Below are 23,523 nucleotides of genomic sequence, written 5' to 3'. Positions count from 1 at the left end.
AGAAATCGCTTATAAAATGATTTTTTTTCACTCCTGTACAATAAATCAATAATAAGTCTTGAAAGAAGTAAAAACTTACTAGAAAAAAAAAGAAAATAAGGAGAAAAGAATTTGGTCCCAGTAGGTCTTGAACATACGCACCCCTGAAAATTGCAGTCAATGTAGGTTTATGGTAGGAATTGAATACTCTTCAAAAAGGAGGTACTTTATTACATGCCTAATACCTTAATTCCTACCACCAAAATATTGAATTCATGTCATTAGTTCTTGAAGCCATATGTACAAAACATTAAAAATAAAATCTGATGCTGAACCTTTGCTTGTAGATCCTGTCCTGTGTCACCCGTTCCAGACATCCTAAAAATAAAGAATAGATAATAACAGGTATAGCAGGGCATGCTATAAAGTTTGGGCATTGTAGGCCCAGTTTTTGTTGATAATATACAGCTGTCTGCCAGAATGTCAAATAAGCTGTATAAATGGCAGTGGCTGTACTATGCAGGTCCAATCTTTCACTGGTTATTGATCAGATTTAAACAGTTTTCAGTCTCAAAGTCACTTTGACCTTGACCTTTGACAATACTTATTGGACAATGCTTAGTCTTTAGCCTGCTGGCAGCAAGTGATTCTGCGTTTGCGATCATTGCAAACAAGATAAGTCTTCACGGACGTATGTTTTTTGTAATTACTATTTATCTGTCTCATGATGTCCCTGCAGAAATAAGCAGAAATAAACTTAAAGGTAAAGCAACGCACCTAATAAACAGTGCGTAGGTATAGATATACCTTGGTAAACATGTTGTCTAACATTTTTGCGAATTTCTTTACCTTTTCTTCAAATAATCGAGCTAAAAATGATACACACTTTGTCTGGCTGGGTAAAAGTTGAAAATAGACACCAATATACTTTTAAATACCATAAAATCTATTAATAGGGTATCATGATCAGTTATGTCATACCCAGTGTCCCCTGATATCAAACTTATGGTACTTGTTGATCTGAAAATTATTGTCTGGTGTTCCGTTTTCCATTACGGTAATTTAAAAACAGAGTTGAAAATGAATATGATTATTGTATTAATCACATCAATTCCACACAATCATGTAAATGTTCTGCCGTCATGCAGCACGTGTAAATGTTCTGCAGTTAAGCTACATGTGAAAGTGTTCTGCAGTCATGCAGCACATGTAAATGTTCTGCAGTTATGCTACATGTGAAAGTGTTCTGCCATCATGCAGCACATGTAAATGTTCTGCAGTTATGCTAAATGTGTAAGTGTTCTGCAGTCATAAATATTCTGCAGTTATGCTACATGTGAAAGTGTTCTACAGTCATGCAGCAAATGTAAATGTTCTGCAGTTATGCTACATGTGAAAGTGTTCTGCCGTCATGCAGCACATGTAAATGTTCTGCAGTTATGCTACATGTGTAAGTGTTCTGCAGTCATGCATGTTCTGCAGTTATGCTACATGTGAGTGTTCTGCAGTCATGCAGCACATGTAAATGTTCTGCAGTTATGCTACATGTGAAAGTGTTCTGCAATCATGCAGCAAAGTCAATAGGGGCGGTGTACTCAATAAGTACTACTGTACCAGCATGTGAAGTTTGAAGGTCCTGTGTGAAGTGGTTTGCATGTGAAGTGCCTTCATGCAAAAATTTGAAATAAAGGGAGGTAATTTGACATAAAATCAGTCCATAGTTATCTACCCTGATTGTCTCAGTCCAACTTATAACAATAATGAAATTTCAAATAAGTCCTGTAAGTACTTACTGATATAAATCCATTTTGATTCCAATCAGGGGAGGTAATCAGATATAAAATAACTCTGGAACCTACGATTGGATCTGATTTGCCATGGAATCCAAGATTTATTGTTGTTGAAGATATTTTGGAAGTTTGTATCAAATAAAACCATAAATGAAGTCTCTATATGGCTGCAAAAGCCAAAATAGCCAATTTTGGACCTTTAAGGGGCCATAACTCTGGAACCCATGATGGAATCTGGCCAGTTGAACTTGAAGAAAGGAAGCAAGATCTTGTGGTGATACAAGTTGTGTGCAAGTTTGGTTAAAATCAAAGCAGGTTAGTTAACTTAGTTTGTAGGACTTGCAACAACGTTTAAAGAGTGCGAGTAATTTAACTAAATTGGGTCATAAATGCAGGCTGTAGGTCCATAAAATGTTGTGTTTGTTTAAGGTTTTAATTTTGAAGGTGAAGGTCATAATGCAGTTTAAGGTCATCTATAAGTAGGTTAGTTTGTAGGCCTTGCCACGTGGATTGCTGAGTGTGAGTATGAACTAATTTGGGTCATTAATGTGAGCTGTAGGACATAAAATGTTGTTAAAGGTTTTAAGTTTGACGGTGATGTCATTATGAGGATCAAGGTCAGGTCAATCTGAAGGTCTTGCCACAAGAACTGTTTAGTGTGAGTTTGAACTAAATCAGGTCTTTAATGTGGGCTGCAGGCATAACAGTAAAACAAATGGACAGTTCCATCTCTATATGCCTGGGGGCATAAAAACCAAGAAGTTGTTTTTGACTATGCTGAGTTTCAGAACAGGGTGTAATTTTTCTATCTCTTAAAATCACAACAGAAACACAGGTTTTATCTTACCTTAGTCTTTACGTGGATACTATACCAGTTCTGGCATCAACCTTGAATAAACAACCTTGAATAAAAACAGACAAAAACTGCATCAGCAACAGTACTGATTAAAATGAAAACTTTACTAAAATTCAGCAGAAAATGAGAACAAGAGGGCCATAATGGCCCTATATCGCTCACCTGTTATCATTGCACTTGAGGACAAGAAGGTCCTCAGAAAAAATATCTAAGCCCAAAGGACAGGAACAACAAAGAGAAGAAATTTAACCAAAAAGAAAAAAAAATCTTACAAGGTATAGATATGTTAAAATACACCTAAAAATTGGAGGTACCATCCATGTTGTACCACAGAAAACTGGTCCCATGTTTTCCCTATGGCCAATAATAAAAAAGTTACTAAAAATATGCTATTTATAGTAACGTAAACGGGAAGTAATTAAAAACAAGAGCTGTCACTAATGGTGACAAATGCCCCCGCAGCACCTTGACCTCTGACCTGGTGACCCCAAAGTCAATAGGGGCGGTGTACTCAATAAGTACTACTGTACCAGCATGTGAAGTTTGAAGGTCCTGTGTGAAGTGGTTTGCATGTGAAGTGCCTTCATGCAAAAATTTGAAATAAAGGGAGGTAATTTGACATAAAATCAGTCCATAGTTATCTACCCTGATTGTCTCAGTCCAACTTATAACAATAATGAAATTTCAAATAAGTCCTGTAAGTACTTACTGATATAAATCCATTTTGATTCCAATCAGGGGAGGTAATCAGATATAAAATAACTCTGGAACCTACGATTGGATCTGATTTGCCATGGAATCCAAGATTTATTGTTGTTGAAGATATTTTGGAAGTTTGTATCAAATAAAACCATAAATGAAGTCTCTATATGGCTGCAAAAGCCAAAATAGCCAATTTTGGACCTTTAAGGGGCCATAACTCTGGAACCCATGATGGAATCTGGCCAGTTGAACTTGAAGAAAGGAAGCAAGATCTTGTGGTGATACAAGTTGTGTGCAAGTTTGGTTAAAATCAAATCATAAATGAAGCTGCTATTGTGCAGACAAGGTCAAAATAGCTCATTTTGGCCCTTTCAGGGGCCATAACTCTGGAACCCATTACGGGATTTGGCCGGTTCAAGAAAGCAACCGAGATCTTATGGTGACACAAGTTTTGTGCAAGTTTGATTAAATTCAAATCATAAATGAAGCTGCTATTGTGCAGACAAGGTCAAAATAGCTAATTCTGGCCCTTTCAGGGGCCATCACTCTGGAACCCATAATGGAATCTCGCCAGTTCAAGAAAGGAACCAAGATCTTATAGTGATACAAGTTGTGTGCAAGTTTGGTTAAAATAAAATCATAAATAAAGCTGCTATTGTGCAGACAAGGTCAAAATAGCTAATTCTGGCCCTTTCAGGGGCCATAACTCTGGAACCCATAATGGAATATGGCCAGTTCAAGAAAGGAACCAAGATCTTATGGTGATACAAGTTGTGTGCCAGTTTGGTAAAAATCAAATCAAAAATAAAGCTGCTATTGTGTAGACAAGGTCAAAATAGCTGATTTTGGCCCTTTCAGGGGCCATAACTCTATACCCATCATGGGATCTGGCCAGTTCAAGAAAGGAACCAAGATCTCATGGTGATACAAGTTGTGTGCAAGTTTGGTTAAAATAAAATCATAAATGAAACCACCATCTTGCAGACACGAAATTTTTGACGCACACACAGACGGACTGACGACGGACGAAGGGTGATCACAAAAGCTCACCTTGTCACTATGTGACAGGTGAGCTAAAAAAAAAAAATGGAATGGAAATATATATAGATATACGTATATATTTATTTTTTTAGGGGGTGGGGCTGCGGGGGAACGGGTGAGGAAACAAAATTTCACATGTTGATTATAAATACAGTGTAACTTCCGAAAACCGAACGACCTCCGGACCAGCCTAAAAGTTCGGTTTTTGGAATATTCCGGAATGCAGAAGTTTGAAAGTTTGTAGGCAAAGTGAATGTGGTGCACAAGAATTATATTTTCTTTCACATAGGATGAAGGAGATTATTATCCTTTTTAATTTTACAATTACATATAAAGAAATTAATAAATAAATAAATAAATTAATTAATTACAAACATTAAGGATAATAAATACATAAATAACAAATATAAAAAGAAACAACATAACTTTAATAACAGCATTAATGCAAACATTTTCCACTTACATTATACTCTCTTTGGAGTCCCGAGTTCGTCAACCTTAAATTTATGTTGATAATGCATAAGTCAATGTAACTATATCGTTTAAAACATCTATCTTTCTTCGTTCAAGCATTAAGAAAGCTTTTAACACGTAAGATATTTAATTCATTACGTTTTCATAAATTGAATAAAAATGAAAATAGTCGCTAATTACTTTCTTACTTTTGCATCAAATGATCATTGTGATTATACAGCGTGTCAAAATAAACGCGCACCGCTAACAGTAAACAAAGAACATGTTGACAGCGTTTTCGGATTATCAGGTGACACTTTTACTCCAGCAAATATTTTGCTGTTCAGTTTTCGGAAGTTAATTTTAGTGTTAAAATATAAACGGTGCTTCAAAAATCATCCAGTTTTCAGAATTCAGAAGTTCCGGTTTTCGGAAGTTAAAAGTATATAGAAATAAGAACAGAAAAAACAGGACCTTGAGTTTCGTGCGATTTTCAAAGGTTTCCGGTTTTCAGAAGGTCCGGTTTTCGGAAGTTACACTGTATTAATGGAAAATTAAAAATTAAAAAAAAAAAAAAAAAAAAATGGGTGAAGTGGGGGGGGGGGGGGGCAGAGGATGCATGATCAGTGGTGGGCATGACTGGGTGGAGCAGCAAGGTGGGAGAATGGAGAATGGTACAACTTGCATGTTGATAAATATTCATGGAAGGTTGACCAGGTGTGTGTGCGCAACTTCACATGTTTTATAGTAAATGTTCATAGAAAAGAATGAAAGAAATTTAATGAAATTCTGCCAAATGGTAAGTTTGTTATGTACAAATATGTGGATTTTTAGACAATTAAAGGGCAATAACTCTGAAGTTACAAAAGAAATCTGTACAAAATTGTGTGTGCACAACCACATTATGGTGATCTAAATTCTGTTTAAGTTTCATAGTTCAAGGTCAAATATATCAAAAGTTATGATGCCATATCTATAGATCTATAGTACCCTATATAGTTAACACTAGAAACTTCTAAGGGCCATAACTCTGTTGTTACTTTGGCAACCTGACTGAAACTTGATTGGCCCCATAACCTCATAGTGGTGAACATGTATATGAAGTTTGTTTGAAAAAAATCTAAAATAAGGAATTTTTTAATTTTTTTGGGGGGGGAGGGGGGGGGGGGGGGGGTAGGGGAGGGAGGGGAAGGGGTGTGATCAAGGTAAGGGGGTGACCAGGTGTGGGTACACAACTTCACATGTTAACAATAAATAATAATGGAAAAGAATGAAAGAAATTTAATGAAATTCTACCAAATGGTAAATTTGTTATGTACAAATATGTGGATTTTTATACAATTAAAGAGCAATAACTCTTAATTTACATATTAATCCGAACGTAATTGTGTGTAAACCACATTATGGTGACCTAAATTCTGTTTAAGTTTCATACTTCTAGGTCAAATATATCAAAAGTTATGATGCAGACATTGCCATATCGAGGGCTGAGCGCAAACTATTGTATCTTTATAGTACCCTATACATAGGTACATTTGTGTAGTTAACACTAGAAACTTCTAAGGGCCATAACTCTGGTATTACTAGGGCAATCTGACTGAAACTTGACGGGCCGCAAGAACTCATAGTGGTGAACATGTATATGAAGTTTTATATAAATATGCCCAACCATTTCCTAGATATGGCTCCGGACGGACAGAAGGACAACGCCAAAACTATATCCCTCCGACTTTCGACGGGGGATAATAAAGGGGTTATGCCTTTAGAGCATCAGTAATATCAGTAAATTGATTTCTAATATCACTGACCATGTTTTAAGCATAAAAAGTGCAGTTTTGCAACTTTTTACTAAAAAATTGAAAAAAAAATCTCCAAGGCCATAAAAACATTTAGGGTGGGGCCAAAAATTTAGGGTAGGTTGGGATACCGGAAACAAACAATATTCTTTACGCCTAATCTCAGGCTTTTTTCTGCCTATCCCACAAGTCTGACTATGGGACCCTTCCCCAATTCAAAATATGGTTATTTTTTTCCAATTCCTAAAGACAAGAGCTTTACTCAGCAGCATGAATAACCCACCGGCATTCCAACTATTAAATTACCATATTATGGCGACAGATTTTAGCTTGGTAGCTCTTTCAGAACATTTGTTTAATTACTACTATTATTACTCTATATTGGGGAGTTCATTGCTACAACAAAACAAAATTAAACACAACTCCAAATATTACAGAGGTTAATTACGAAAAGTTTAAGCCAAGAGTGTTTAAAGGGGAGTCAGAGCCCCCATGCACTGTTCTGACAACAGAAAAATTATTTACATTTCTTAATGCATGAACAAATACATTAATTTACCAAAATTAGAGTACAAAATATTTCCCCAAACAATGATTTTGTCGATAAAAATTTTCTCCAACAACTCTACTGGAAAATGATTCCCAATTTTCTCAGGTACTTAATCCCAATTGGCAGAACAAGAGGGTCATGATGCACCTGGATCACTCACCTGAGTAATATGAACTACATGTTTCAAATGTCAAACTGATGCTAAAATATTCAGAAAGTACCGGTAGGTGCAGTAGGTCACAATCAAGGTCGATGAAAGTCAGTTTTAAGATCAGTGTACAAAACTGTATATGCCTTTCAAATTTCAAGGCTGTATCTTAAAAAACAAGAAAGTAAGTCAGTAGGTCAAGGTCACAGTCAAGTGACACCTAATTACTTGGGGTCATCAGGTTATTATAATTAAACAGTCTAGGAAATATAATCAGATAATTTTTAATGTATGTTTTTCCTACATAATTCATATAAAAACTAAGTGACACTCTGGGCGGGGCCTCTTTTCACCCCAGGGGCATAATTTGAACAATCTTGTAACAAAGCCACTAACCAATGCTACATACCAAAGATCAAAAGCCTAGGCCTTGAACTTTCAGTCAAGAAAATTTTTAAAAGTGTTTTCCTATATAAGTCTATGTAAAATTTGGGACCCCAAGGGCAGGGCCTCTTTTTACCCAAGACGCATAATTTGAACAGTTTTGGTAGAGGACCTCAAGGCAATGCTTAATACCAAATATCAAAGGCCTAGGTCTTGTGGTTTCAGATTAAGATGATTTTTTTTTTTAAGTTTCTATATAAGTCTATGTAAAACTTGGGACCCCTGGGGCAGGGCCTCTTTTCAACCAAGGGGCATAATTTGTATAATCGTGGTAGAGGACCACAAGGCAATGCTACATACCAAATATCAATGGCCTAGGTCTTGTGGTTTCCTATATGTCTATGTAAAACTTGGGACCCCTGTGGTGGGGGGGGGGGGATTATGGCAACCAGAGTTCTGAGTGGAATTCAATTCTCTGAACAATTTTGAAAGGAGGCCACCCAATGATCATTCCTGTGAAGTTTGGTGTAAATTTGCCCAGTGGTTTTGAAGAAGACATTGCTGACGGACGCACAATGGACGACTGACGATGGACATTGAGCGGTCACAAAAGCTCACCATGAGCCTTTGGCTCAGGTGAGCTAAAAAGACCTGAATCTGCAATAAATAAGAAGATGTGATAGTTTAAGTGCTGAAATTTTCAGTAAAGAAATTTCTTAGTTCAAAAAATTGCTCTCTATAATTATAATACAAGTATCATGGAAGTTACAATGTATTCTTATTAAGAGAATACAAAATAATTTTTAAAAGTAGTAATTAAAATTCCTATGCTTTCTTTTTTTTCATTTATAGTATGTTGATATAGTAGTGATTTACTGCAGAGCCATTTTTCTATGAAAACATTTCCTTTCAACCGAAACCCAGACCAAATATTACCTAATATACCAGCCTTACTCGTTTGGCCTGACACCGGTTTCAGTACACATCAGACTGCCAATAACACTAAATCGCAGAAACACAACACAAAATATACATTCATAAAATGTCAGCAAGGTAAGTTTATGCTTTAATGTCAACATAAACAGTTAGGGGTGTAACTGTTTCAAGTTATCACAGTTTATAACCCATCTGAGTTATTGCTTAAACTTTCATAACTTGTTTCAGTTACATGTATCATAAAATATTACAAAGCCCTCCTGTGCCAATTCCTCATTATGAATGAGACTAATGCAATTATTTCTAAATCCTTGACCTTCTATCTTTCCGGCTATGCAGTAAAAAATTTTACGCAAGGCTGTAACTTTTTACGCAAATGTTATAAAGCTATAAAACTCTTAATATCCCATTATGCTTAGGCAGTGGCTACGATTACGGTACCATAATTTAACAAAATCGTTTAACAACAAAAAATAAAAACTATAACCACTTACTTCTGTTCACCTTCAAAATTTGCAAAGATAAATTTATGACAAAATGAATCCCTAGATTACTTTCGGTATAGTTCTACTTTCGGAAAGTTTTAATACAAATAATGATACTAACTATACCTTCACCTGTCTCATTAAGCATAGAAATGAAAACTATCTCACCTCGTCCCTGCTAATAAGAAATTATTGACAGTTTTCTTTCTGACAAATTTCGTCGTGTGCTTCGGAGTCTGTTGTTGTTATCGTAAAGTGAACAATAGCCGGGTTTACGACATGTTGACAGAAACGAGATTTTTTTAGGCAAAAAAGAAACATCTAATTTACAGTGAAGGAACCGGAAAAAGCCAAGATGTCTCATTTTTTGTAAACTTAAGTCTCTAATTATCACGCAAACTTCAAAGTTATATTGTCGTAAAAGGTATTTTGTTGTTGTTGTTGTTGAGCAGAATTTAAGAAAAATTGATCAATTCGTGTTTAACTAATTAACAAGGCAGCTGATACGATTTATAGTCACTTATATTTTAACCTTAGGTAAACTCTTATTGTTCTTTGTAAATTGTACGTTGTTAAGTTAGCCGTGCGATACTAGTAGCGATATTAGGTCAACTCGTCGCGTAGTGTATAGCTACTCGTCCTCAATCCATTTCGCCCATAATAATTATTCATTTCGCCCACCGTTGTAAATATGAAGGTAGCACAGAAGGAAATAATTAAACTATGTGAATGTTTTTTTTGTTTAATGTGGGTAGTCGATGAATGGGGTGTCAGACGTTTCACCCCCAAGACTGTTCCTCTCAAGACTTTTCCTCCCAAGAAAAGGCTTGGGGGTGAAACGTCTGGAATTCGATAAAAGTCCCCATCTGGAATGGATGACTAATTTCCGTCATTGTACAGTACTCTTCTGTACTTAAAACACTTGTACTCATAGTTCATTAAAAACAATTCGTCGCGTGAGTGGAACGATGCTCTATCTACCATTTTTTAAACGTGGCGAAAATCGCTTTCAAAGTTTAACTCTCGTCTAGTTTCTTTATTTCTGGGCGAAAATGATGATAAATATATCTACTTGTTCCTTGCGCTTAGTTCTGTTAGACTGTAAATGCTTTTTTAAATACATTTCGTTTTTACTTTTCTGCATTTAAATTTTTCACTTTGGAGATAGAGAAAAATTTGACAAAAATAGAAAAAAATGTTTAAAGGTGTATTGCTCTATCGGGAGATAGAGCACTGTGAATTTACAAAATTGGACATAGAGCAAGAAATATTTATTAAATTGTATATTGAAAATAGCGCGAGGGGCTCTTAAACAGTAATGACAGTCACGTACTCATTTTGAAATTAAAGGAGGATTGGATTTGGTTTTTTAGTATCATCAAACTGACACAAATCATAGGCCATATTGCAACTTTCAAGATTTTCTTTGAGGAGGAGGGCCCTAGTTGATTTTTTTTTGGCATGCGCGGATACCTGGGTATATGACTTTCTTCGTGTAACTGGATGGTTTCCTCACATGAAAAAGCGAGGTTTTCAAACAGTGTGGGGGGCAGATGTTCAAAGTCAGAAGTTTTTGGACTGATTTTGCCAATGGTTTTACCATGCTGTCCGTATTGTTCAAGGTTAACTGAACTGCTACGCTATAAACATAATTGGCTATTAAACTAGGCACAGGGTTCTACTTATTTGCAGATGGGTATTCGTAAACCATATCGTAGTATTGTGTTAAACAACAACAAAAGATTTTGAAATTTAATTACTCATAACCACAATAATTATTGTCAGAATGAACAAAGATAAAATATTTTTAATCGTAACTATTCTATTTGCCAAATACAACTGCTTTTCATTACGCTGAGTAAGATTTCCGTTGTTTTGTTATCAGTTGGCATTAATTTTGACATAATACTAAGCTTATAACAATACCAATGATTGTCTTTGCAACTAAATATTCTCAGTAATAACTGTATTCTTTCACCAAAACAACAATTTTTAATTATGTTTAATTTTTGCATGTAACTGTTACTTGTCAGTCATACCAGTTCTTTTTTACACAACACAATCAATGTTATACCCATGTCTCTTTTAGCTAAAGTATAGGTGGATTGTACGGCGTCCACGTCCGTTTTCCTGCGTAAATTGTATTTAAAAATTTTTTCTTCTTGAAACTACTGGTTACATTTATACCAAAACTTGGTCAGTAGAATTTTGGGATAGATCTCTATCAAGTTTGATCAAGTGGTTAATCTTGGTCCCATTAAGGTCAGCTACTGCCAACTAGAGCAAAAAAAATAGGAAAAACATTTAAGGAACTTCTCATGAAGCTTCATGGATTTTTATCAAACATAGTCTGTAGCACACTATAAATCCTCCCCAAACTGGTTCAGAGGGGGACGATTGGCCCCTCTGAGGGGTTACCAGAGCTAAAATTAAAAAATTCCCTTAAATGATTTTATCTCATAAACCCACTCAATGGATCTTCTTCAAACTTGATTTGTAGCATCATTATAAGAATCTTCACCAAAATTGTTCTGTCAAGGGCACTTGGTCCCTTCAGGGGCTTTTAAGAGTTCAAAATAGAAATACCTTTAAATGATATCATGAACCATTTGATGGAAAATCACCAAACTTGGTCTAGAGACCAGTATAAGGTCCTTTCTCAAATTTTTTGATTAAGGGCACTTTGCCCCTCTTAGGGGCAACTAGAGCTACAAATAAAAATACGGGCTGGTCATGAATCACTGGACGGATCTTCATCAGAGATGGCCGGTGGCTTTCTTTAAAGAGGGCTCTCTCTAAATTTTTATTCAACGGAGACTGTTAGCTCATTCTAGGGCTAAAATAAAAAATACCTTTAATGACTACTTCTAATGAACACTAAATTGACTGTCATAAATTCTCGGTCCGTAACATCATTATATTGCCCTCCCAATTTTTTAAATTGTGGGTTGGGTGGGGGAGCGCAGGCCCTCTAAGGGCCACTAGACCTAAACTACAAATGCCTTTAAATGACTACTTCTCAACCGCTTGATGGATCTTCATCAAACTTTATTAGGTCCTTTAACTAATTTATTCAATTAGTGGGGCCTTTTTAGGGTCTGCTAGAGTTGTAAAATAGAGATACCTTTTACTAAATTTCCTCTCTAACCCCTGAATGGGTCTTCATAAACCTTGTCCAAGCATCATTAAAGGTTTTTTAAACCATGTTATGTCTTATACAAATCTATTCAAACAGGGACACTTGGCCTTTTAGGGCCACTAAGTTGAAAAAGAAATAACTTTAGATGATTTCTTTCGATGGTTATGTGCTTTGGTGCGTGACAGCAAAATGATAATAAAAAAATAATGAACATGTTAAAGGATTTCACCAAACCTAGTTAGAAGCAAAGTCAGATGGTTAAGGCTTTCTTCAGTTGAAGGACTTAGGCCCATTTAAGCCTCTTGTTAACTTTTCACATAATTCTGACAATTAAATTAAGGCTCAAAGATATTACATCGCAAATAATAATTATTATTATGTCCCGGTCATACCTTTCATACTAATCTTATTGTATTCCATTTAGTTTCTGCATGTCGTTCTCAAATCTGGTGGCATACATTTCAACTTAATACTGAGTATCATAACAAGAATTCATAGCATTTTTTTTTGCAACTAAACATTTGCAGTCACAGCACACATGCTTCATATTTGGTACAGTTACATCATGGATACTTTAATAGTTTTGTGGCATTGATTTTGATTCACACCAACCATTGTAATAAGTTTTGACTACTTACAATTCTAAGAAACATATATATCTATTCTCTCTCACAAACAAAATGTTTTTATATTCCTCACGGTTTCTTATATAGTACTTCATTTAGTGAGTTGAATTTCTGCATTGCATTCCTTGTTTGATTTTTTGTCCTTTTTTTTTAGTTTTTTAATTTTCTCTGTTGTCAAGGGTTGCAAGTTTAACGATAGGATTTTGCGTCTGGAAGTAGGGATATTGAACTGCCAGTTCTTGTAGTCTTACGAATACTGGGATTCAGCCAAAATTTTCATAGCTAAAAAAAAGGATCAACAAGAAAATTAGTTGGGCCTTACTGTAATTTTGTAAAGTAAAATATGTTCTGTTTTTTTGGGGTTATTTCTACTGCTCTTAATAGACAATAACTTACTATCACAAATTTGCTTCTCGGAAACATGCTTGCAAATACCGTTGTTATATTCAGTGGTATTTCTTAAGATACAGCTTCTGAATGACGAAAATAGTTTCTATCCGAAATACACATCAATACAGGTCTGTTGCAAATCTTGCACGTATTTTCTTGCCTATAGCGTAATTGACAATGCTATGTGTTTGTATACGTAATAAAATGATAAAATAATCGTATAAGCATCTCACCTATGCATTCGTGTAGAAAGGCATTCTAAGTATATTTCAAACATGCTACAAATATGCCTATCCGCCAATTTTGTTGTGATCACATGCGTGTAACTGTGCATTCTATTGGTTAAAATGGAAATTAGAGCAATTCTGGATTAAGTTAAATGGAGATAGAGCACTCCTTTACAAAGTCTAATGATGATCACATGATGTTAGTTTATGTGTATGATTGGTCAGAATAATTTTAAACATTACAGTGCTTTAAGTCCTGGAGATAGCGTACTTTAATCGTTACTGTTACATTCAAACAGAGGACATGGAGCAAAGTATTACGCAGGATCTTTCTCTATGACGTCAAATGTTACGTTTTCTTGCTCCAGAACGATAGAGCTCGGCGAGACAAACATAATGATGTAAAAATCTCATTTTTTCAAAAAATGGAGATAGAGCACTATAAGAATCAGGCGACGAATTGTGTGGTGTGGATCATGTATAACAAACTACTGAAATCTCCCCGTGTCTCTTATGTAGTCTAAAACTGCTGTAGTTATTACTGATCGCACACTTTTGCTCACTTCTCGGTCCCCTAGCAATAAACTTTGATCTATGACGCCTATGGTGCTTTCAGATCTGAGAGAGTCTTCAATAACTTTCTCCATAATCTTTCTTTGCGAGTCATAATGCTTACAGTGGAACAGGTAGTGATCGATGTCTTCCTACATGTAATAGTTATAGTATGTGTGAGAGTGTGTTACCAGGAATAAACAGAGCTAGGGGTACATCGAGGGTATTTTTCTCTGCACATACATCGAGGCCGGTAGGCCGAGACAGATATGTGAAGAGAAAAATAACGAGATGTACCCCCAGCCTGATATATCCTGGGTAACACACGAGCACTACATATTATAACTGTTTTATTGCATAGTTTATCATTAAAATTTATATATCATTTTCATTTAAATTGTTTTATTATTATTTTTACTATTTTGATTCCCTTTCTGCGCCTCGCTGACTGAAACACTAAAACTTCTGTTTTAGAAAATGTGTTCCCAGATAAAGTTTCCCAAAATTTTGCATTGGTTTTAAAATCTTTGCATTTCATTGGCAAGACATATTGTAAAACTTGTTTTGTTTGTAAAAAAAAATCAAAGAAAAAGAAACATTTGAGAAATCTCAGAATTTCATATATTTCATGTATTTCTGAATTTGGCAATAACTATCAGTTTTTAGCTCGACTATTCATAGAATAGTGAGCTATTGCACTCGCCCATGCGTCGGCGTCCGCATCCGCGTCCGCGTCCCGATTTTGGTTAAGGTTTTGTATGTAAGCTGGTATCTCAGTAACCACTTGTGGGAATGGATTGAAACTTCACACACTTATTCACTGTGACAAACTGACTTACATTGCACAGGTTCCATAACTCTTTTTGCTTTTTTACAAAATTATGCCCCTTTTCGACTTAGAAATTTTGGTTAAGGTTTTGTATGTAAGCTGGGAACTCAGTAACCACTTGTGGGAAAGGATTGAAACTTCACACACTTATTCACTGTGAGAACTGATCTACATTGCACAGGTTCCTAACTCTATTTTGCTTTTTACAAAATTATGCCCCTTTTTCGACTTAGAAATTTTGGTTAAGGTTTTTGTAAAGTAAGCTGGTATCTCAGACTTACTAATGGGAATGGATTGAAACTTCACATACTTGTTCACTATCATGATCTGACATGCACTAAGCAAGTCCCATAACTCTACTCTCTTTTTTTCAAAATTATGCCCCTTTTTGACTTAGCAGTTTTTGGTTAAATTTTTGTTTTGTAAATCTGATATCTCAGTATCCACAATTTGGGAAAGGATTGAAACTTCACACACTTTTCACTGTCATGATCTAAACAAAGCACTGTGAAGGTCCCATAACTCTACTTGGCATTTTTCAAAAAATTTTGCCCCTTTGACTAGCAGTTTTTTTTTAGAAGTTTTTGTGTGTAAGCTGGTATCTCAGTATCCACAAATTGGAAAGGTGAAACTTCACACACTTGTTCACTGTCATGATATGACATGCAGTACAGAGGTTCAATACCTTTACTTTGCATTTTACAAAATTATGCCCCTTTTTCAACTTTTGTATTCATTCAATTGACAAGGCTGTTGAATAGTCGAGCGTTGCTGTCCTCCGACAGCTCTTGTTTGAAATATTCTAGTTTATTTGTTCTTTTACTTTATAAATGTAGGTGTTTGTGACAATTCTTTCTCTGTGAACTGTAAATTGGAGCTAAAATCATCTTTTCTTTGAAAGGAAAAAATTATACTCCCTTGATAGGACCTCAATAGAGAAAAAGTGTTCCGATATATATCGGAACAGTTTAACTGTGCTGATATATATCTGAACACTTTTTTTCTTATGAAACTCCATAGAGATTTCCGTGTTGATATATATCGCAACAGTTTTGTAAGATATCAGCACAGTTTTGTAGTAATAATGTGTGTTACTATGTATAACATGCTGCAAAGATCAAAGGAAAATTGCCGCACTATGCGATAATTACAATTACACACTCTTCGATATCTTTTCATCAAATTTACCCCAAATGAGCATCAGCCTGCAGTGACCACTGATCAAACTAATTAAAAGCAGTGAATGTCTGCTGTCCACATCTGATGTACAATTCCTCATCCTACTCTTTCAAAGAGGTCACTTGTTCTGATGGTATCTAAATACATATCATGCTGTCTCTGCAATTTCTCTTTAGCTCTTTCCTTCATGTTGTTAATTGCCTCATTCTTGTCAATAAGCCCACCAATTTTTCCTCCAACACCTGTGTATCATAGCAGCTTCTTTTGCCATTTTGTCAGCCAATTCATTCCCCTTGATAAACCCCTATGTCCGGAATCCGGGGTGCAATGACCATAACCTCTCTCTCTAATGTTTGAAGCTATTTCCTTATACTAGTGTAAGAGCAATCCCCAATTAAAATCTATTGGGAACATTTTCTGGTACATGTACAAAGTATTTGTAGTGATTACATCTAATGATCTCTGATAATGAATTCATGTTGACATTTACTGCCCTGGTAGTAAATTTTGTAGGAGGAGCCTATCAAATACGGTATGAACGCTACTCTGGGCTGTCTGTCAGCTAAAAATAGCTCCCTTTCAATGATCCACAAGTAAAGGTAAACAATGGGCAGTTGCAGAAGAAATATAAACTTACATGTTTTGATGGTTGCAAATTAATATTATCCATATTTTGTGCATCCATATTAGAATCAAACTTATAAAAGATTGAAAGTTGAGACTTGCATTCCTGATATTTAAACTTCTTAATGTAAATTGACCAGTGAAACTTCAAAACCAAACATTCAACATAGATTTAGGGTTTCTGTCATTGCTGACACTTGCCCATTAATTGAGATAATCTAGCAATAAATGTAGAAATAATAAACTATTCAAGTGTTGGATGTAGAACAATACAATCAAATTAGCCAGTGTTTAACTGTGATAAGGTCTTAAAAATGATAAGCTACTTGAAATAATTTATCACTGTATGTCTGCAGTTTAGTTCTCTACATCTTGATTTAAAACTTGATTTTTTAAATAACATAAAAATATAACTGCATAAATTATTGATATTCTGTTCAGTTTAAAAATTCTAAATTACTTTTATGGCAAAGCTTTACAATATGCGCTAGGTGTTAATGCCATTGATACATGAAGCTTTCTGCTTATCAGGTTTGTTGATAAAATTAACCACATGGGAATTGTTTACATTCTCTATTTCTCCAGGGTTCATGACCTCGTTAGCTCCTCCCTGCAAATTTAAATTTTTGGCAGTTAGTTTAAATTATTTTTTGAAACTCGACTTCACAATTTTTGGTTTTAAAAAAATAATTACTCCAATGGATAAAGAATGTTTCAATGTGTATTTCTGAAATTTTTTGTAACTTTTTATTTAGTAGTTTATTTAGTTTATTTAAAATTTTGAAAAAGGGCTCTCTGATGTGAAGCATGCATAATTTATATAAAAACCTGCCCCAGTGCCATCTTCTGGCTTTTATATGGCAGTTGGGGGGTTTAAAGCATAAATCTGCCTCGCTGACATTTTGTGAATGTATATTTTATGTTTGATTTCTGTAATTTAGTGTCATATCGGCATTGAAACTGGTGTCAGGGTAGATATCTTCTCGCAACTGTCACATCATATTTTCAAGATTTAAGTCTCTTATTCAAAATTATGGATTAAATTCAACTCGTATGAAGTTTCTACATGAATATTAATGTTTAATTTAATAAAGCAAGTAAGTCTGACAAATATATTATGACTTTTTTGGATTTTTTAAATTCTTCATTTTCCTAACAGTAAAATGCAGACACAGGTAAGGCTTAGAGGGATGACAACTATAAAATATCAGATCATAAAATAAGTCATCCCGATAAGCCGAATGAGTAAAGCTAGGATGGAGCAACTTATTTCCAACTTGGCCCACGGCAGGCTTCATATTTACCTCCCAGCATCCAGTCTAGGCCGATACTGCTGGAAATAGTGCCAGTTTAAGTAAATCACCCAGCACTGAACACTAGTCGGGATATCAGCCGCAACCGGGTATTGAACCCGGACCGCATGGTGTTGTAGTCCAACCTGCTAACCACTGCGCCACTGACTGACTGTGTTCTTTATAAAATTAACAATCTTCTGAGAGCTTTCACACCTAGCCTGGCTCATTTGATCAACATTACATTTACAGTTTTTATTGGAATATATTGTTCAGGCAAAGAAGTATAAAATACACAGAATGGCAACAGGAGATAATCCCGCGTAAGCTTGTGGCAGGGCAATATCTTATTGAAGTATTTGCTGACTTGATCACTGGCTATATGGCCGGCACGTAATAAACCAAATCAAGTTCAATTTTCAAACGACAACTGTTGATTTCTCAGACTTCCAATCATAAATTCATTCCTTCCCATGTAGAAAATACTAATAACATTAAAAAAACACCATTATCATTATAAACCTTTCAGATCATTTGTTTATAATATTAAAGGTGTTTTTAGCTCACCTGTCACAAAGTGACAAGGTGAGCTTTTGTGATCGCGCGGTGTCCGTTGTCCCTGTGCTCCGTAAACCCTTTTTCTTGTGACCACTCTAGAGGTCACATTTTCATGGATCTTATGAAAGTTGGTCAGAATGTTCATCTTGATGATACTAGATCAAGTTCGAAAATGGGGCCACGTGCCATCAAAAACTAGGTCAGTAGGTCTAAAAATAGAAAAACCTTGTGACCTCTCTAAGGGGCCCTAATTTCATAAGAGCTTCATGAAATTGGTCAGAATGTTCACCTTGATGATATCTAGGTCAAGTTCGAAACTGGGTCACGTGGGGTTTCAAAAACTAGGTCAGTAGGTCTAAAAATAGAAAAACCTTGTGACCTCTCTAGAGGCCATATTTTTCATGAGATCTTTATGAATATTGGTCAGAATGTTTACCTTGATGATATCTAGGTCAAGGTCGAAACTGGGTCACGTAGGGTCAAAAACTAGGTCATTAGGTCTAAAAATAGAAAAACCTTGTGACCTCTCTAGAGGCCATATTTCTCAATGGATCTTCATGAAAATTGGTCAGAATGTTCACCTTGATGATATCTAGGTCAAGCTCGAAACTGGGTCACTTGGGGTTAAAAACTAGGTCAGTAGATCTAAAAATAGAAAAACCTTGTGACCTCTCTAGAGGCCATATTTTTCATGAGATCTTCATGAATATTGGTCAGAATGTTCACCTTGATGATATCTAGGTCAAGTTCGAAACTTGGTCATGTGGGGTCAAAAACTAGGTCAGTAGATCTAAAAATAGAAAAACCTTGTGACCTCTCAAGAGGCCATATTTCTCAATGGATCTTCATGAAAATCGGTCAGAATGTTCACCTTGATGATATCTAGGTCAAGTTCGAAACTGGGTCACCTGCGGTCAAAAACTAGGTCAGTAGGTCTATAAATAGGAAAACCTTGTGACCTCTCTAGAGGCGATATTTTTCAATGGATCTTCATGAAAATTGGTCAGAATGTTTACCTTGAAGATATCTAGGTCAAGTTCGAAACTGGGTCACGTGGGGTTAAAAACTAGGTCAGTAGATCTAAAAATAGAAAAACCTTGTGACCTCTCTAGAGGCCATATTTTTCATGAGATCTTCATGATTATTGGTCAGAATGTTCACCTTGATGATATCTAAGTCAAGTTCGAAACTGGGTCACGTGGGGTTAAAAACTAGGTCAGTAGGTCTAAAAATAGAAAAAACCTTGTGACCTCTCTAGAGGCCACATTTCTCAACGGATCTTCATGAAAATTGGTGAGAATGTTCAGCTTGATGATATCTAGGTCAGGTTTGTAACTGGGTCATGTGCGGTCAAAAACTAGGTCTGTAGGTCGAAAAATAGGAAAACCTTGTGACCTCTCTAGAGGCCATATTTTTCACGAGATCTTCATGAAAATTGGTGAGAATGTTCACCTTGATGATATCTAGGTCAAGTTTAAAAGTGGGTCACGTGCCTTCAAAAACTAGGCCATTAAGTCAAATAATAGAAAAACCTTGTGACCTCTCTAGAGGCCATATTTTTCAATAGATCTTCATGAAAATTGGTCAGAATTTTTTATCTGGATGATATCTATGTCACATGTGCTCAAAAACTAGGTCACTATGTCAAATAATAGAAATAATGACGTCATACTCAGTTCAACACTGGGTCATGTGGGGATAGGTGAGCGATTCAGGACCATCATGGTCCTCTTGTTTTTTAATGTTATTAGTATTTTCTACACAGGAAAGGAATGAATTTATGGTTGCTTAGTGACAAGGTGAGCTTTCATGATTGCCCTTCGTCCGTCGTCCATCTGTCATCGTCTGTCCGCAATTTCTTGTGAACACAATAAAGACCACATTTTGCAATTGATTTTAATCAAATTTGCACACAGCTTCTATTGGCATAATATCTCGGTTTTGAAAACTGGCCAGATCCCATCATTGGTTCCAGAGTTATGGGCCCTTAAAAGGGCTAAGTTTGCTCTTTTGGCTTTTGCAGCCATAAAGAGACTTCATTTACGGTTTGATTTGATACAAACTTGCAAAATATCTTTAACAACAATAGAATGAATTGAATTACATGATGAATCCATCAGATCCGAGTTACGGCCCCATGATTTGATAGAGCCAAAAAAATTTAATTTTTACCTTGTGAACACAGTAGAAGTGACATTTTACATTCGATTTTGACAACACTTACACACAACTTAAGTCACATTAAGATCTTGGTTCCTTTTGAAAACTGTCTAGATTCCATCATGAGTTCTAGCGTTACTGCTGCTGAAAGGGGCAAAATTTTCTCTTTTAGCCCTTTCAACCGTATAGAGGTTTCATTTATGCTTTGATTTGATAAAAACTTGCATAGAATGTTTATCTTGATGATCTCTAGGCCAAGTTCGAAACTGGGTCATGTGGGGTCAAAAACTAGGTCACCAGGTTAAATCAAAGGAAAAGCTTCTTAACACCCTAGAGGCCACATTTATTACTATATATCTTCATGACACTGGTCAGAATGTACATCTTGATAATTCCTAAGGACAAAACTGGGTCATATGGGGTCAAAAACTAGGTCACCATGTCAGGTCAAAGGAAAAGCTTGCTAACACTCTTGAGGCCACATTTATGATACTATCTTTGTGAAACTTGGTAAGAATGTTTATCTTGCTGCTTCCTAGGCCAAGTTCGAAACTGGGTCATGTGGGATCAAAAACTAGGTCACCACTCAAATCAAAGGAAAAGCTGTAGAGGCCACATTCATGACCCTAGTCTTCATGAAACTTAGTCAAAATGTTTATCTTGATGATTCCAAGGCCAAGTTTAACAGGTGAGCGATATAGGGTCATCATGACCTTCTGGTTTTTGGTTGTTAATACCTAAAAATAGAAAAACCTTATAAACAAGTTCTGCTCTTGAACTGCTTGGTGGATCTTCTTCAAACATGGTTTGCATCATCATTGTAAGGATCTCCCCAAATTTTATTATTTCTGAACAATAAACAATAGATAAATATGGTGATTATAATGCAATCATTTCTCAGATTTCAGAAATAGATGGAATATGGATTGGAAACCAGTACCAAAAGTGTATGATGCTTTAAAAGCTGGCAGTATAGATGGCACAGACGATATGCCACATGACAGAGGTGTCATACGTGCAATGAATGCAAAATATAAACCAAACAAAGAGGTTGTTGGTATACCAGAACATACTATATTTGTTGGCAGACTTAGTCAAAATACAGACGAGGATTCACTGGGGTATGTTTTCAGTGATTATGGTGAAATTAAACGACTTCGTCTTGTAAGAGATGTTGTTACTGGCTTTTCCAGATGTTACGCTTTCATTGAGTATTTTGATGAAGATTGTGCATACAAAGCTCAGAGAGAGGCTGACAAAACTATTCTGGATGAGAAAGAAATTTATGTAGATTTTGAATGTGGACGGTGTTTGAAAGGATGGATTCCTAGACGACTAGGTGGTGGTATAGGAGGGAAAAAAGAATCAGGACAATTAAGATTTGGAGGTAAAAACAGACCTTTCAAAAAACCTTTCCATATCAATACTGTAGTAAAACCCGAGGGTGATACATTCAGGGAAAGATTGAATGTGGTGGAGAGAGGAGATAGATCACGACAGAGAAATGAACGATCTGATAGATATACATCTAGTGAGGACACAAGAGGTAGAGGAAATCAAAAAGACTCTTATAGAAGTAGAGACAAAAGTAGACGATCTAGGTCTCGAGATAAAAGTTATAGGTCAAGATCACGTGAAAGAAGGCACAACTCAAGGGACAGAGGTTACCGATCAAGAAGTCGGGAAAGCTCAAGAAGACATTAAACAAACAAACAAATTTCTCAACAGTCTATGTTATTAAAAGAACTACAATTACTGTTTGGTTCACATTTTCTTTTACAATTTTTTCTTTGAGTTTCAGGCAATACCATTAATATACTCAACAAAATTCTAACATGGTGGAATCAGTATCATTGAAGGAGGACTTTCATGGATTTCATGGTTGCGTCAATCTACTAGTATGAAATAAATTCCCCTTTCATATTACATCTAGAAAATAGCCATTTTGGTCAAAACTGCTAAATTTCATGCCCACAAAATTAAATGACTTCACAAATGCTTATTTTTGAAATTACCTCCCTTTCATGTAAAATATATGATTGAAATTTCAGTTCTGTACTACTGAAGCTGCAAATAAAAATTACATTTCTGTAACTATGGAAACAATCTTTGTTGAAAGTACTTTATTATGTAGTTAGAAAAATAATGCTGATATTTTTAGATTATCAAGTTTTTGAATTTTTAAAATGTTGAAGTAATGCATTAGACAATTTAACATTTTTAAGTTACTGAAAATGCTGTTAAAACATTCCTGTTTGGTATTTTGAAGGTTAAATTTGGCATGTATTTCAGCATAATGGCAGCTAAATACATTAATGCCAGTGTCATTATGACATTGATTATGTCTTGTCACCTAGTTTTTCAATGTATCTTTGCTAGTTCAGAAAATAGGTGATATTTGTGAAAATTGTTAATTGGATTGTTATTTTTCAAAAATTTAATTGTATTCTCATTGCCTTCAAAAGTGAAAATGTAACAGTGTTCTGAAATTCTTAGGAATTTAATTTCAATCTAATCCCTGATCAGCTTCGCAAGATATTTTGATGACAATTTCTATTTACATTTTGTTCACAATTACCATTAAGAAAATATGATTGTTTTGCATGTTCTTGTGTAGTCTTGACATAATTTCACACTAAATTTCCTTTGGTGACCCATTCTTAATTCATCTAAAACCATTGCCACCATAGGTTATGTGCTTAGTGGACATTACTGGCCTAATTTTATAAAAAAATTCACAAGAATGTTCTTCTGTGACACTTCCAGTATTGTAAAAGCCCTCTTGATTTTTCGTGAAAAGGTGACCGTCAGGGAGGCTTAGGTTTGT

The 23,523-nt window shown here is 35.5% G+C and overlaps 2 protein-coding genes across 5 annotated transcripts in view; one reads left to right on the top strand and one right to left on the bottom strand.

Moving 5' to 3' along the window:
• Positions 1 to 9,387, bottom strand: part of LOC123566588 (uncharacterized) — a 68,053-nt gene extending 58,666 nt beyond the window's left edge. For 2 of the 3 annotated variants that reach the window (XM_045360839.2, XM_045360842.2), the window contains exons 1-3: positions 9,289 to 9,387; positions 2,617 to 2,671; positions 315 to 357 (exon numbers count right to left, since the gene is read on the bottom strand). In XM_045360839.2, the coding sequence (XP_045216774.2) occupies positions 315 to 356 (42 nt within the window). In that variant the 5' untranslated portion in view covers position 357; positions 2,617 to 2,671; positions 9,289 to 9,387. Of the gene's footprint in view, positions 1 to 314; positions 358 to 2,616; positions 2,672 to 4,831; positions 4,866 to 9,288 lie in introns of all 3 variants that reach the window. The other variant, XM_045360841.2, reaches the window with a different exon arrangement.
• A 159-nt stretch (positions 9,388 to 9,546) lies between these two features.
• On the top strand, positions 9,547 to 23,304 carry LOC123566590 (U11/U12 small nuclear ribonucleoprotein 35 kDa protein-like). Of its 2 annotated transcripts, none has more exons than XM_045360843.2 (2): positions 9,547 to 9,657; positions 21,605 to 23,304. In XM_045360843.2, the coding sequence occupies exon 2, from the start codon at positions 21,618 to 21,620 to the stop codon at positions 22,398 to 22,400; it is 783 nt and encodes a 260-aa protein (XP_045216778.1). In that variant the 5' UTR covers positions 9,547 to 9,657; positions 21,605 to 21,617; the 3' UTR covers positions 22,401 to 23,304. The 2 variants fall into 2 exon arrangements, with proteins under 2 accessions (XP_045216778.1, XP_045216779.1); XM_045360844.2 differs by having other exon boundaries at positions 9,554 to 9,657; positions 21,598 to 23,304.
• Positions 23,305 to 23,523: the final 219 nt, after the last annotated feature.

This window comes from Mercenaria mercenaria, chromosome 8, assembly GCF_021730395.1.
Source record: "Mercenaria mercenaria strain notata chromosome 8, MADL_Memer_1, whole genome shotgun sequence".
Taxonomy (NCBI): domain Eukaryota; kingdom Metazoa; phylum Mollusca; class Bivalvia; order Venerida; family Veneridae; genus Mercenaria; species Mercenaria mercenaria.
Note: the sequence above shows the minus strand (reverse complement) of the source record. Positions and strands in the feature narration are given on the sequence as shown.